The 16,498-nt window shown below is 46.5% G+C and overlaps 1 protein-coding gene across 3 annotated transcripts; it reads right to left on the reverse strand.

Annotated features, from left to right (window-relative positions):
- Positions 1–1,110: 1,110 nt before the first annotated feature.
- Positions 1,111–6,372, reverse strand: LOC117719237 (olfactory receptor 8S1-like). 3 transcript variants are annotated; one of them, XM_076912010.1, is made up of 4 exons: positions 6,037–6,372; positions 5,801–5,925; positions 5,042–5,198; positions 1,111–4,626 (listed from the first exon to the last, which is right to left on the reverse strand). In XM_076912010.1, exon 4 carries the CDS (start codon positions 4,537–4,539, stop codon positions 3,598–3,600), a length of 942 nt encoding a protein of 313 aa, XP_076768125.1. In that variant the 5' UTR covers positions 4,540–4,626; positions 5,042–5,198; positions 5,801–5,925; positions 6,037–6,372; the 3' UTR covers positions 1,111–3,597. The 3 variants fall into 3 exon arrangements, with proteins under 3 accessions (XP_076768125.1, XP_076768123.1, XP_076768122.1); XM_076912008.1 differs by having other exon boundaries at positions 1,111–5,194; XM_076912007.1 differs by having other exon boundaries at positions 1,111–5,198.
- Positions 6,373–16,498: the final 10,126 nt, after the last annotated feature.

Here is a 16,498-nt window from a genome sequence, read left to right on the forward strand (position 1 = left end):
AGGAAGAGGAGGAGGAGGAAGAGGAGGAAAAGGAAGAGGAAGAGGAGGAAGAGAAAGGCCAGCCAGGCTGCCATGTGAGGCGAAGCCTGCATCATAGGTTTTCAGGTTAGAGTCCATTGCTCCCCAGCACAATGTGCTTCTTCAGACAGTGAAGCATTTGTGCCTTCCTCCCTCCCTCCCTCCCTCCCTCCCTCCCTCCCTCCCTCCCTCCCTCCCTCCCTCCCTTCCTCACTTTCTTTTTAAGACAGGCTCTTGCCACGCATCCCATGCTGACTTAAACCTCTTAATCATCCTGCCTCAGTCTCCCAAAAGCTGAACTTACAGGCATATACTACTATGTCCAGCTCTATATATGTTTTCAATTTTTTTTTCATCCTCATGGTGAAATACATGATTTTAAAATGTACTAATTGTGATATTTGGTCAAGGAAACATGGGAGTTTGACGGGACCATTGGTCTCGGGCATTAATCTTCTGAACCTTTGCATATCCTTCGATTGCCATTATATTCTGTTTCTGATAAAGGCGTACAAAGTCTGACTGCTGTCAATAAAATGGCCACAGCCTCAGCCTTGCTGTGGACCCGCCAACTGGAATAGTTTAATTCCTCGGGGTCATATCAGGTGAACTTGGCCTGGTAAATGCAGATGCTTACAGTAGAATGTGGAGGCAGATGGAGAAACTCATGGGATGACTCGGCCAGCGAAGGCTCTGTTGGCAAGCCGGACCACCATCTGGTCCTGGGAAGGAGAGAACCAACTCTCACAAGTGGTCATCTGACTTCTGTGCATATGCACACAAATTAAATAAGTCAACACGTGTAAGGGTTTTCTTTTTAAAAAGAGAAATCAGAAGGGGAGCTATTGGGGAGGAGAAGAAGGAGCCTGGAATCAAGGGATGGGAAGAGTAGTGGGGGCGGGGGATAAACTAGAGCATGTTATGTTAAAACACTGTGACAACACATGTTACTATGTGTGCTAGTTGAAAAACATTAACAGGGAAAATATAAATTAAGCTTTTAGTGCTCTGATCGGGGTAAATGCAGTAACTGCACAGTAGAACGCATACTGTGCAATTTATTGTTCATAAGTAAAAAAAAAACTCATATGATCATTTCAGTGAGTTTACTTTTATTGAACACACGCTCCCTCTGTATCTCCTCTGTGACGGCTGCTACACAGCAAGAAAGCACACAAATAACCCTTGATCTCAACAGAAGCAGAAAAACATTTGACAAAATCTCCCCCCAATTCTTAGCAAACTCTGATTAAAACAGAATTCTCCTGATAAGGTGCTCATCCAAACACAAAGCGAAACCATCATCCATACTGCTGAAGCACAAGCAGCTTTCTGATCCGTCTCAGGCAGGAGAAAACAACTCTCAAGGTCCTAACCACTAAATTAACTTTGAAATGAGATATACAAAATTATGTAAAACTTCTCACCCTTAGACATGAAATGATTAAATGTACTTTAAAAATTCAAGAGTATCTATGAATAAGACATGAATACAGTTCAATAACAGATATAAAAACAAATGTACAGAATACCACAACACCCTATATACTGGAAATCATCAAGCAGTGAGTATGCTTGACTCTTTACCACAGCAACAGAAGATAGAAGGTGCATAGCAACACAGCTGACAAAAGCCCATGTGCGCTCTTCACCGAGAGAGTGCAGATCGGCCTTGGAGACCCACCCAGCATGGCTGCAGTGTTACTGAGCTCAAGGGCTGGGCTGAGGCTGACCAGGAAGAGACTGATGTTTGTGCGACAGACATGTTTGTGTAGTTATGATTTGGAAAGGGCACACGTGACAAGAACGCACTGCAAATATATTCTCAGTTTCTCAACTCATAACTTCCACGCTTAAAGTACATTCATTGGACAATAAGCAGGGTGAAGCCTCTTTTGAGTTTCATCTTATGTGTATGGTGTCTACGTCATTTCTCCCTCTCTTCCCTCCAGCTCCTCTCACATCCGCCAACTCCCTTTCAAACCTGTGGCCTCTTTTTTCCTTCAATGCTGTCATTACATAAATGACTACGTAAAGACAACCTGCTCAGTCCACTCGATGTTGTGATACTTGTATTAGCTTTTCCACAGCCAACCACTCAGTATCAAGTAACCATAGAGAGGGTGCATGCCTAGAGAAGACTCCATCTCCCCCTCACCTCCTCTGGACAGCTCTTAGTTGTCTTTAGCTCTTCATCGACCATTTTAGTATTCTTGAAATGGTGATAAAGACACAAGAAAGTGTCCTGGTTTTGTATTGTTCTTCCCTCCCTCCTCATCCTCCCCTCACTCTGTGTGTTGTTTTCTTTTGTCCTGTTGTGATCTATGCTCTTTACTGCTGAGGGACACAACATGAAAGGGAGGAGGGGGGTGACAAGTGACAGCTTGTAAATAAGTCAAAAAAAGAAAAAAAAAAAGGCAATCTGAGAAAGAAGTTATTTCATCTCTACACCTCTCAGAAACTCTTATCCCACAATCACCTTTCACAGCCTAAGGTGTCTTTACTGAAATTCTGTCCTTTTCTTCCAGGTGAGTGACATGGGTTCTGTCCGTCACTTGCTGGGCTGTTGGCAGTCTCACAATGAGACACCTCCACACCGACACCGGAAGGGCTGAGCTGAGAGGCAGAGCTGTTTGTCTAACAACAAGAATAAACTGGGGGATCATTTCTCCTCACCAGGCTTCTCACAGTTGTTTGACCATCGGGCTAATAACCTAAGGTGTCATCTGTAGTCTCTAGGGACATGGATGTGTCTAATAAGCAACTTCAGATGTCCTGGCTGTCCCCGGATGTCTACATGTATGTCTATTGTGGCATCAATGTCTCTTTTGGGTCCTTTGTTTTGAAAATGACAAAATCTTATCCTGACTTAAAATAATTGAAAACAGTGTTGAACATTAAAAAGCTCAATTCATTCATTGATCCAGGATCACAGGAGGGTCCATTAGCAATACGGCAATGAAACAGGTAAGAAGTCTGCTTGGCTCAAAATTCCAGGCCCATCACTTACCTCTCTGAGACAGTTTTCTCTTCCTCATATTTACTCAATGCATTTGCTGGGACAGCTTACATGGGATGACATACCGTTTAGCATAGTACATGTCATAATGTGAGCATGTGGGGATGAAGACATGTCATTGCATCGTAGAATCTCTCCTCAAGGTCCAAATTCCTCAGCGCGTAAGTGATCTAGCACCGGCTCTGCACTTACTTTTCTACTACCTCACAGACCAAAGGCGTGAACATCAACCGGGGCTGAGAAAGAACTTTGAGACACCAAGATGAAGGGTCTTTCTGAAGCCACACTGAACGAGTTTGGTTTCTGGAAGAATACAGACTGAGCAGAAAATACCAGTATCCACCAGACTGTGTATAGGGACTAAATACAGTGCTTTACAAGAGCAATTGTTAGATTACGAGTTTATCTTATCCTCTGAGTATGACAAATCTGATATTATTCCGAGAAGTAACTCTCCACCTGTAAGAAAAAAGAAAAGGGCTTGCAGAGAGGGCTCTCCGGGAGTGTCAGTACCAGGCACCGTGCAGCACTGTGCTACCCACATCCCCACGATTCTGTTTTTATTTGAAACACTGCAAATATTTTCTGACCATTCTTCTCACGGCTGCCTTCACCTCCTTGTTCTTCAGGCTGTAGATGAGGGGGTTCAGCATGGGGGTGATGACGCTGTACTGCAGAGAGAAGATCAGCTCTTGAGTTGATCCGGAATTTGGCATGAGGTATCGGAGTAGCCCTGAGCCGTAAAAGAAGCTCACCGCAGTGAGGTGGGACGAGCAGGTAGAAAAGGCCTTGCTTCTCCCTGAGGCAGAGCTGATCCCCAGGATGGTGAGCAAGATGCGAACGTAGGACAAGAGTATTAGGAGGAAGTTTCCAAAGAAGTGGAGGAAGCTGGAGCAGAGGAGGGTGGTGAAGCTTGCAGACACGTCGGAGCAAGACAAAGGGTAGAGAGAGGGCAGCTCACAGACGAAGTGGTGGATATTCTGAGCCTCACAGAAATCTAAATCCAAAGCGACAAGGATATTGATGAAGGCGTCCAGAAAAGCCAGGCTCCACGAGCCCCATACCAGCCCTGCACACAGCTGCCTGCTCATCACTTGACCATAGAGCAGAGGAGAGCTGATGGCTACATAGCGGTCATAGGCCATCACGGCTAGCAGGCAGGACTCCGTGCCTCCAGTGGCGAACACAAAGAAGACCTGAGCCAGGCAGCCCTCCACTGAGATGGTCTTCTTCACAGACAGGAGGTTCTCCAACAGCTTGGGCACCGTGACCGAGGAGTGGCAGAGGTCTAGGAAGGACAGCTGTCCCAGGAAGAAGTACATGGGAGTGTGGAGGTGGCGGTCGACCTTGACCACCACCAGCAGCGTCAGGTTCCCCAGGAGGGTCAGGAGATAAATGAGTAGGAAGAGCACAAAGAGCAGAGCCTGGACCTGGGTATCAGCCGACAGCCCGAGCAGGATGAACTCGGGGACGGTGCTGTGGTTCCTCATTGCCTTTGACATTTCTTTTGGAACATGAGAGATTGGTGCTGTTCCTTCCTTTACCTAGCAGACGTGTGTCTGGCCCTCTTTCTTAGAGTTTCGCACCACCTAAAAATGCGTGCTTAAAAATGGTTACTTGCCTGAGTCACTGGAGCAGAGCCTCTAGCTCCCTTTTTGGGAGCATTGGCTGCTCTTCGGAGGACCCAGGTTCAAATCCCAACACCCACACAGCAGCTCACACCTATTCAAAATTCTAGTTCCAGGGAATCCAACACCCCCACACAGACACACATGCAGGCAAAACATCGATGCACATAAAATAAAAGTAAATATTTTTATAAAAAAAGAAAGAAAGAAAGAAAAAATAATCAAGGCCAGAGTAAAAAAAAAATCTTACAAGGACCTTTTCAAGTGGGACAACTTTGAAATTGAGCTCCTCCTGAACTAAAGCTACTTCAGCGCATGCGCACTACATTACAGCTTTGTGAAATTCGCAGGATTAAAGGCATCACTTTTTTGTAACCTGGTGCTGGAGTTCGCTGCTCTCAGTGCTTCTTGGGTTATTCAGACTGCGAGTCCCAGCTATCAGGAGAAATGACTCTGAGAACACAGCCACGGTTTGCTCATCTGTTGTCACAATTACGCATAGTGTGAGTGGCTCTTTTCCAGAATGGACCTGGCTGGGAAAAGCATTTTCAGAAAGGGACACACAAAAGTATCTAGTTTGGTAAATGGCTCAAAGTTGCTCAAGATGCATTATATCAAAATAAAAATTGATGTGTTGATGGGCAGATGGGCAACATGGATGAGCCAGGGAGAACGGCCTGTGGCTTCACTACGCAGAGAGCTGGCCTAGTTAGGGACCAACAGAGCATTTTACACAGTCACGCTTACATTTGCGCAAATGTAGCAAAGGCAACGGACAGAAGTCTGTCAACTGGAAAGGTTTGTACGCTGTTCTGTACTGCCGCAAACCTCGGGGTTACAACTAGCAGGCACACGGATAGTTAAATGTATGGGTACTTTCTGCGCCTTGTGTGTTTGGAATTCTTTATGAATCGCTAAGCTTCCCACAGGTGTCCGCATCTACCCCACCCCTGGTACATGCATGGCGTTCTCCTACGAGTCCCCGTAAACTTGCAGACAGCATCACAACCGTTGCATGTGTGAAAATGAGAGCTAACCACTCTGGAAGGCCATGGGGGGAGGCAGGGTTTACTGATTTGAGTCTAGTGCTAAAAGCAGCAGAGGTGCGAAGGTTACACAGTTTTCTTCTCCTCACCTCTAACTCGTGTTGAATTTTCTTTAGAAGAAGAGGAGGAATTATCCTGAGGAGCAAACCAAACTTCTTACATAACAGAGATGACTTTCCATACCAGAGAAGAGCCTGCTAGCCCAGGAGCCAAACTGCAGACAAGAGGGAGAGAGGGCAGGGAAAGTCACGTCAGGAAAATCCAGAGTGGTGGACACTGGGGAAGCAGCAGAGAAAATCGTGGGGGGTAAGGGGGCAGGCATTACCGTGCTCCATCTTGTCCTTGTGCGGATGTGTCCCATTTTCCTAGGGTGTTTGGCATGTCTCTGAGTGCAGGAGAAATTCAAAAGAAACTGTACGACCATCCGATCTCAGGGACTGTTTAAAAATCTTTTGTGTGTAAAGAGGAGCACTCACCCCTCAATAAGCCCTTCTGGACTTAGGCAGCATGGGTGACCCCTTTGTAGATTTAACTACAAAGAAAAGGAAAAACCTTAGACTTCAAATTCCTAAACAGTGTTGCAGCGAAGTTTTCATACAGTTACACAACCGTCTCTGTCTGGCTGTTAATATACTGCTAAGGGCACCGTCCTAACAAAGGAGGCTCAGGTCCAGCCATTTAGATGAGCCACTGTGGCCAATGGGACAGAGAAGCAATGACCTGAAAGCCCAGGGGACAGCTGTGCCTCCTGGATGCTAGAAAGCACCTCCTGGGACAAAGCTGTGCTCTTCGGCTTAAAAGGGTTACTAAATGATTCCCCTGGGGATTCCCACTGAGGTTAAGTGAGTCACGGTGTGTTTTAAATCCTCTCCCTAATGCTGTACTTCTAGATCTACTATATATAATAATCTGTACTGTATATCATAATTACTGTGTAGTTGGTGATAATTTGCACTTATATCAACATACTCACTTACTTTATACTCAGCTGATCTGCATCCAGAATTGGAAAAACTCAGGAGCTAAACCAAGAGATCTCAGTGGAAGGCTTTGATACCAATTAGACCCAGCTGAAGAGGGCGTCTGGCTGGAGAGTAACCCCTGGGGAGAGTCTCTTTTCATCTTGAAAGTGTCTCTTCAGGGTTCTGTTCATGGAGTTCCTTCCAGTGATGGTCACCTCTGCATTTTAAGACCCTATAATGCAGATTCAATTTTATGGTTTTTATCATTTTGTTTATGTATCATGTTGTAATCTTTTATAGGTGATGACACACATGCACGGTGTATAATGAATAAAGGACACAGTCCCAACAGATAATTTTATTTTTGAGACCAGGTCTCACTATATAACCCTATTTGACGGGGGACTCATAGATACCTACCTGCCTCTGATTTTCAAGTACTGTTCACCACCATGTCTGACCGAATAAATAAATTAAAAACATCTATTTCAAAGCTGTTTTCTCGCCTAATGTCGTTTCTCTTAGGAAGTCAGTTTGGTAGGTTAATCTTACTTTCTCTGGAGTTAATTTTCCTTTCATAGTCTCTCACTACTTTTTCAATGTTTTCTAACTTGACTTCCTAGAACCACACTTGATTATCATCAAATGTGGACATTTTCAACTCTTCTATATCTGCTATATTTGTTTCAGGTTATTTTTCCAAAATAAGCGATTCGGGTCCCGAGGTTTCTTTGCACCATGCCTGACTGACTTCCCTCCAATACTGAAGTCAGAATGCAGCTTCTGTGGCAACAGGATGCCCTCCCAAAGTATCTCTGAAACCTCTGGACATGCAGGGAAAGGACCTGCCCTGGGAAAAGGCGTTGCAGATGGCGTTAAGGTTACAGACTGAAGGAGGGAAAATGGCGGCCGCACACAGGCTCCAGCCAACCAAAGGGCAGCCGGAATTTGAAGTCCAGGAAAGCTGTTGGGATCACTTTCCTTCCTTCTGTAGCCCAAGATGAAATGGTTGTTAGTGACATTGAGTGCTCCCCAGCCTGTCCTCCCTTCTGTCTCAGGGCACGGGGTGAGGCTGCTCTCTGTGCCACTGCTGCACTAGGAAGCTAAAGGCATCTATTATAATGTCCTTCCAAGTATCAGGCCTCTTCAGGAGTCTCTGAAGGCCAATGGACTTGCTTACATCAGGATTCCATCTGAATGCAAGGACGAGAAGTTGGTGTTATCTCTAAAGATAAAGATAGGCTGTGTGTAAATATTGACCAGATCTAACTTCAGACATGTTTACATAGAGAGGTGGAGTCAACGGAGGGTGTTCATCTCTTTCTTCATCTGTGAGTGCTTGTCTTCGATTTTCTACTTTATGAAACAGACAACAGATATAACTCACTATGGCAAGGTAGACAGAACTCGAGTATCAGAAGTCTACATCGGGAAATGTGACCCGATAAGAATTCCCTTTTCTTTACAAAACCTCTTCTGGCAATGAATTAACTTCTACATCAGCTGAGACCTTTAGAGAGTGCCCTGTGTATGTGTTGTGGTGTTGTGAAGACCTCTTCTGATGTGACTTGTCATCACAGATTTTGAAGGACTCACTGACAGGCCTGAGCCTGGCAAACACGGTGAGGCAGATCTGGCCCAAACCGCTTCTCTTTCCCTGGCTAAACCATTCAATTCCATCCCTCCAGCTACCCCAATGTCTGTTTTCTTATTTGGCCACTGACTTATTCCTGAGACTAAGCATCAAGGTCCAGCAATCAAAACTCATGGTTCAGCTACACTGTCTAGCCTGTCCAATCAGGACTCATCAATTCTTTCTAGCATAGACGTCCTTTTTCCTCATTAAAAGCCACTCTTACAGAGACACCTGCTGCTGCTGTCTCCTCCAGGCAGCCCACCCACCTCCATTGCTTGTTCCTCTCAGGTAATAATCCTCCTCCATGCTGAGAGCTTGGTGTCTGGGTGTGTTCTGTACAGACTCCAGGGAACCACCCCTCCAGACATTGTGTCTAAGGATAGAAATCTCTGAAAGCTGTGCATTGCTTATTTTTCTATAGTAATAAACACCAACACCAAAAGAAATTTATAGAAGGAAGAGTTTATTTGGGCTTATGGTTCCTTCAAGGTAAGAGTCCACCCTGGCATGGCAGCAAGCAGAAGCTAAGAGTTCACATCTCACCCATGAGCAGGAAACAGATACGATACAAGGCTTTTGCTCTCAAATGCTGTCAGGAACATACTTCTACCATCAAGGCTGTCCCACCTAAACCTCCCCAAACAGCAACACCAACTAGTGACCAAGTACTGAAATGCTCAGTCCTGCGGGGGACATTTCTCACTCAAACCACATATCGGTTGTTCAGAATATACTGAGCTGTCTCACTCCATGACACTCACTTGATGACCTCCTGACTAAACAATGAAAACATTTATGATGAGACGGTGGCTCTTTGCAGCCACCATTGTAAGTGGCATCCAGCTCCAGTTTATGGATCTACATTGGATCTAGCATTTTGATATACCAGCTGCTCAAAAGTCACTTGAATTCATTTGTGGGCAAGACAACCGGAACAGAGTTTAGATGCCGCTGTAAATAGATCTGATATCCAAGTAAGCCCTTGGATGTTGCTCCACAAGAGACCAGGTTTTACACTGAAGAACTACATGTTTCATCTATGAACCACAATCAAGGGTCAGCAGCAGCTGAGGCTGTAAGCCATGCACGCAATGTGCTGTGTACTGAGCATGAATAACGGTAGCAGCAATCATATAGCCTGTTGTCGTGATTGTGAGTTATATTGGCTGCTGATGAAATGAATCTCTCGTTTAGATTATTTAAGTCTTCCCGGTGTACTTTGGGAATGAGACAGGCAGCCATGGAGCTGAAAGAAGAAAATCCATCAGCAGCTGGGAAGCCTTGCTGGTTCTCCTTGGGAATCACCTTATAGGCATTGCTATTCATGACATGGTCATTGGCCTTTCTGGGGGGAGGCATAGCGATTACAATATGAAGGCAAGGATGTTTCACAGGAGATAAAGACCCTGGGCATGGCCCATGGTATAAACTGCCTGGAGTTGTGGTTATCATCTGTAACCCCAGGAGTAGCTGCAGTGCCTGTAGGGATTGGTGTCCTTATTCTGTTACCTTCTGTCTGTGGCATTGTTCCAATTTTCCTCTGCTCAAGGGGAGATTGTGAGGGTTCCACCAGAAATGGGGGAGTCCAGATTAAACTCAATAATGAAAATGGTATTGTGTCTGTTGGTTTTCTGTTGCCGTGAGAAAACACCGTGACCAAAAGCAACGCATTGGAGGAGTTTAACTTGGCTTGAGGGTCCAGTGCCATGATGAGAGTCCATTGCGATGGGAAGCTCAGTGGCAAGCGGCATCATAGCTGGAGCAGGAAGCTGAGAGTACGCTAAAAGCAAGCACGAGGGGAGAGAGAGAGAAAGAGGCAGAGAGGAGAGAAAAAGAGAGACAGAGACACAGAGAGAGACAGACAGAGAGATAGAGAAAGTGACAGAGACAGAGTGAGAGAGACAGAGAGAGCAAGAGCAAGATGGAGAGAGTGCATGAGAACATGAGAGAGAAAGAGAGAGAGAGAGAGAGAGAGAGAGAGAGAGAGAGAGAGAGAGAGACTGAGCTGGAAGTGGCCTGAGGCTTTTGTCCTCAAAGCCCACACCCAGTGATGCACTTCCTCTAGCACCTAGACAGCACAGCCAGCTGGGGGACCGAGTGTTCAGAGACTATGGGGGCGTGAGGGAGCGTGGCATCTCATTCAAACCACTGCAGATATAAATGTTGGTGAACCGAGTAAACCAGTACAGCTGTAGACAAACAGCAGCAGCAGAGCAGAGCCTTGGCCTGGAAGAGGGAAGTGCTGACGTCGGCCTCATATACACACATGTAAATATGGATTCAGAGGGTCACAGAAACTAAGCTATTTATCCAAAGCCCCACAGTGGGAATTCACAGCCGGTGAAGAGTCAGGATTCGTCCTCAATTTCATTCACATCTAAAGTATTTTGTGTGGCACCTGCCTCACACACACACATTTCATGCGTGAAAGCTAAGTTTTATGTCCTATATCTGTATCTATCCACAAATACACTACATCCCAGATCACACATGTCTGCATATAATCATTTGTAGCCAATATGAGAAAAAAAACAGAAAGAGAGATTTTACACCTGGAGTGATTTTTTTAAAAAGTTGAATTAAGACAGACTTACAGGCTGTGAGGCCAGGGAATTCCTGTCACTGTAGAGAAGCAAAGCGGAGTTCTAAGTGACAGAAAGCAAAATCAGTATGGTGTCTCCATAAGATCAGACCTGTCTGTCTGCAGAGTCCGTTTGTCCCTGCCCTGGAAGCAGGGGTTGGGGGGCAGCAACTGTGGGCAGGTGAGGCAGGCTGGGAGGTGAGAGGTTCGGCCAAGGACATCTGACAGCTGTTGTGGTAAATATTAATTGGGGGTTTCTACCCCACCTTAGATCATTCAGTTCCCAAATAAAAGACACAAAATTTATATTTATAATAAGCCTTACAGAACTAGAGCTGGGCAGATATCAGGCTCTATGCTATTCTGTCTACCTCCCTGTATAACCCTGAGATATGATTTGCCGTGTTCTGCCTGAGCTGCTCTTACTCCAACTGAACAGCCCTCATGGCCAGTTCTCACCATCCACCCATCCCATGTCTTCCTTTTTCTTCTCCTCCTTCCTCTCTTCCTCGGGATTCTGCTTCAGAGCCCTGGAATGAAGCCCCCCCTACCTCTCATCTACCCAGCTTTGGTCTGTAGACATCTGTATTAACCAATAGTTTAAAACTAAGGAGCAAGAACAAACATCACTTGGTGTGCAGGAGTTTCCTCATCCCCTGGGGGCAAGCAGACCCAGGGGCCAGTGTTTAGCATTACAATACACAGCAACAGACCAAACCTCCTCAGCTGAGAGTAAAATGGCCAGGCCACTCCCCTCTGCTTTATCTCTTTTTAGTATCAGGAAGGGTGAGATGTACTTAGAAAAAGCTCAGGATCAATTTAAAAAAATACATAAATGTCTTGATTTCCTGTTTAACATTTACATCACCTTTTCTAACATCAAGTCTGTGCCAGAGACCAAGGAACTTACGGTGAGCATGTGGCGTCTGAAGCTACGCCCAGAGTCTCACCAACATGGCTGCCCACAGGTGAGCTGAACAAGAGGAACAATGGTAGGTTTGCTCCTGTGGATGGAAACTGTCCTGAGCACTTATTCCCCTAGACTGCCAGTTGGTTCTGACAGGAGGTGCCCTTGGGGTAGACAATAAGGCAACGAGCAGCCGTCAGACTGGTTTTCTAATGCTTTAATTCCACACTCGGGGTCACACACAATTGTTGTGGTTGAGGAGCGGACCTCCTCTTCCACTATCACACACAGACAAAAGAATGTAACTGCTGTGGCTAGTATTCCAAACAGAAGGATAGATAACACGTCATTACAAGACCTGACCAGCGCGTCTCAGGCTCGGGCTCTGACGTCTCTCAGGATCACCTCTTTGCATTCAGCGAGTCTTGCTCTGATGGCTCAGGTCAGTTCTCTGGGCCCACTGATGATCAGTTGGTGGTCTGTATCTCGTTCATTCACTCGTCGGGCTGAGTGGAGTCCAGACCGGCGTGGAGTTCACAGGCAGGTCATTTTGGACCGACTTTCCTTCTCTGATCAGGATTCTTATACTCTATCCTACCCTTATCCATCCTTAACACTTTACTGCAAACGTCACACTTCTTAATCTATACGCAGGGCTCCTCTGCTGGTTATCTCCTCCCAGCCTTGGCTGGGCTGGTCTTATCTTTTATCCCGGATGTCAGCTGCTTCTCCTAGCTGCTTCTCCTAGCTGCTTCTCCTAGCTGCTTCTCCTAGCCTGGCTGTCAGTAGCTGCCTTCCATGTTCACTACAGAAACACAGAGAGAACCAGGGAATCTGAGAGCAGAAGTGGTTTCCCCAGGGAAGAGCACACAGTGCCAAGTGGTCAACCCAACATAACATTGAACACATATATGCACGTATATACATGTAATAACAATGAATGAAATGCCGGGCAGTGGTGGCACACGCCTTTAATCCCAGCACTTGGGAGGCAGAGGCAGAGGCAGGCGGATTTCTGAGTTCGAGGCCAGCCTGAACTACAGAGTGAGTTCCAGGACAGCCATGGCTACACAGAGAAACCCTGTCTTGAAAAAACAAACAAACAAAAATGAATGAAATAAGCCATAAATTAGAGAGAGTGTATGGAGGGATATAGAGCTTAGAGAAAGGAAAGGGAAGGGGAAATGTGATCATAATCTCAAAATTTAAAAATAATCATTTATTAAGTACAGTGTTGTGTAACCATTGTTACTGATTTAAGAACTGCAAAGTGAAGGTCATAAATGTGGCTCCCGGGAGAGTAAAGATTCCTTCTCTTTCAGACAGCCTTCTAGGCCCCCACTGCCCCCTGGTGGCAGATCTTCAGAATGACAAGTTTCCATTACTTGAAGTTTAAATCTTTTTTTTTTTTTTTTTTTTTTTTGACAGGCAGTATCACAGAAGCCATAGCACACTGAAAAAAAAAACTGTCGACAATCTTAGAGAGGCAGAGGCAAGACACAGTCAGAGCATTGAAGATGACCTTGTGTCAGGAACACAGACCTGTACATAGAGGGACAGAGGTAGTCACCTAAGTAGTGAGAGGACTTGGAGTTGAGAAGTCACCCAAATGAATAATGAGCAGGTCACATGTGACTGTACAGAAAGACTGACAGACATTTGCATCAAGTCTGGACAACAGACTCTGCTCTTCACATGCTACGTAAAATTCAGTGTCAGTGTGTGTGTGTGTGTGTGTGTGTGTGTGTGTCTGGGTCTATGTGTCTGTGTGTCTGTATGTCTGTGTGTGTGTGTGTGTGTGTGTGTGTCTGGGTCTATGTGTCTGTGTGTGTGGTACTGTCTGAACATGTGGCTGTGTGTGTGTGTGTCTGTGTCTGCATGTCTGTTACTGTCTAGCCATGTGTCTGTGTGTGTGTGTCTGCATCTGCATGTTTCTGTGTGTCTCTGTGTGTGTATCTATGAATGTTACTGTGTGTGTCTGTATGTGTGTCTGTGTGCTTGTAACTGTGTGTCTGTGTGTTTGTGTGTCTGTGTGTCTTTATTTCTGTGTGTATGTCTGTGTATGTGTGTCTGCGTGTGTCTGTGTGTCTATGTCTGTGTGTATGTTTATGTCTGTGTGTGTCTGTGTGTCTGTGTGGGTGTGTTTATGTCTGTGTGTGTCTGTGTGTGTGTGTCTGTGTGTTTATGTTTGTGTGTGTCTGTGTGTGTGTCTGTGTGTCTATATCTATGTGTGTCTGTGTGTGTGTGTGTGTCTGTGTGTGTTACCGTCTGGCCCTGTGTAAGCTGCTGGCCTTCCATCAGTCATTTTCTCGTTTCTAGAATAGCCACAGTCATAACAAGCACCTCCCTGAGTTTTACATTTAAATAACATTTTTGAGTTTTTTACCATGTAGATTTTCAGTGTTTCACTTCAGCCCATATCTACAAAGCACACAAAGCTCTCAGGCACTACTGTTCGCGGCTGCTACTCATTGAGTTACAGATTTTGAAGTCTATGAAGTTCTCTATCTCAATCAAGGACAAAACACATTTGTTTAAGCACAATGATTTCCCCCCCTCCGTACCCTCCCCCCCCCCCAGGTTCTTGGGATATAAAGATGAACGAGACAGACTCTGCTTCTAAAACACCTGTCACACAGCGACAGGAGAAAGTCCGCCGGCAGCTATGATGCGATGGAAGGAGTTGTTTTACACTCGTGCAGCAAGACTGCCATGTGAGCTCAGGGAAGGAAGAGTCAAGCTGTACCGGACGGTGAGGGAAATCTCACAGATCATTCTGTGTCGCCCTCTGGGCACGAGCAAGTGTAAGGCAGACCGAAGAAAAACCATCCAGGTGGAGACCATAACTCGGTGTACAATGTTAGAGATTACCAGTGTGGATACTGGGGGTGAGTAATTTCAGATTGAGGCTAAAGGCAATTTGCACAGGTAATTGGATGTGGCCTTTAAAAAACGGAAGCTCACTCAAAGCCCCTGGGGCATCTTCCTCCTCTCTGCATTTCTGCAACTTTTGATAAGTGGACTCTGAAGACAGTGTGGGCATCTGGCCAACTTCTTTGGAAGTCTCTAGATGACGGAGAGAATAGAATGTCCCTGGCAGTTGTTCCTGGGCTAGACCCTGGGGAGGTGTGTCCACATAACTTTCCTGAGACCTACCAGCCAAGGCAGTAACAAGACCCCAAGACACCTAGACAGAATTGCACTCCTACACACCTAACCTTCTCTTGCCTTAATAGTGCTCGGTGGGACCACAGTTCTTTCTCTCTAGGACAGAATGTTAGTGCCACTGTGGCTGGAGAGAGCGTCAACCGAAATCTGTACTAATGCCAGAAGCAGGGCCCGGAGGGTCATGATCTCAGCGATCTGAGGCAGGCTTGCCTAGCTCACTAGAGAGACTCTGGCATAAGCCAAGTACTTGTTGGTCCCTGGCCGACGGGGTCAATGCTTCTGGCTGTGGGTCTTGAGCCAGCAGCTGCAGCACTGCCCAGGAGGTCATTAGGAAGCATCTAAGACTTGGAGCACACGGTCAGACCCTGTTTGCTGCACCCTAGCCCTAGAGTTCTTGGTTTAATAGGTCTGGAGTTGTTGGGTTGGAGTGTGTGGGTTCCGTCTGTCTCCGCCATGGGGCTAGGGCCACTCGTGGAGACAGAGGCGCAGGAAGTTTGACTATACTCTCCCCACGCCGGTGTGGGGCGGGCGTCGAGCTATGTGAAGACTTAAGACTTCACTCAGAAGTGGGAGACCGAAGACTGAGGTCCTTCAGGGACCCAGAGCTCTTGGCTTGGGAGTCCCCAGGCCAAAAAATGCCGGGGACAGGCTTTTTTTCAGGCTCCCGGGTCCCCAGGTGCCGCTGGGGTGCCTCCAAAGGGCCGAGAACAAAGTGGGGGCATACAAACTGGATTGGCCCGCAGCCGAAGTGGGGAGGGAGAGAAGTTCTGGCTGTGTCCCGCAGGGATGAGAGTCTCACTTGGCTGGGTCACGGCTGCTCACTTGGCTTGGGTGGCTGGTGGTCTCTGTGGCTGGGAATGCAGAGAGATCGTCTGCAGGAGATTAGAGGGAGGCTCTGTAGACAAAGGTTTGCTCCACTGTTCCCCGCGGCGAATCCCAAAGAAGAGAAACAGTCCATGGTCTTAAAATGTTTATTGTCATGGTGGAAAGTAGATGAAAGCTGTACCCCAGTTTCCTAAGGGCAGGCCTGAGGTTAAATAGCTTTTGCAGGGAGGAGGGTCTGGGAAGGAATGCTTAATTGGCCACGCCCCTCTGACCTTTAGGTATCTCATTAAAATGAAGATCTGTCTTGAGGCTCTGTGGCCTGTAGTCACATCCTCTACCTGTGGAGGGGCGTTGTCCTACGTGATGAAAAGACCCAAGTCTATGGAGGCCTGCAGCCTCCTGACAGGAGCCTGGAGTCTGGGAGCATGGTGAGACTCATGACGTCCCTCAGGATCACCTGGGGTCTCCGACAGTTTCCAACCTGTGCTCAATCAGAAACCAGGCTGTCTTCCACGGTCCTACGTGGACTGAGCCTGAGATTTTTGCCTTTCTGATTGACGTCTTACACAGTGTGATGATTCTGATGTTACAGTTCTTTGTTTTGAATTGTCATGTGCAAGTGTGTGTGGGGGTCGGGGGGAGCTAGCAATTAGATCCAGGCAGGGACTTTTCTCTGGCACTAGTTTAGCACCGAGCTTATAGCATGTT

This window comes from Arvicanthis niloticus, chromosome 13 (genome assembly GCF_011762505.2).
Source record: "Arvicanthis niloticus isolate mArvNil1 chromosome 13, mArvNil1.pat.X, whole genome shotgun sequence".
NCBI classification, from domain to species: Eukaryota; Metazoa; Chordata; class Mammalia; order Rodentia; family Muridae; genus Arvicanthis; species Arvicanthis niloticus.

Excerpts from the sequence above, each read along its gene's own strand:
- LOC117719237 (XM_076912008.1), bottom strand. The coding sequence starts at position 4,539 with ATGTCAAAGGCAATGAGGAACCACAGCACCGTCCCCGAGTTCATCCTG.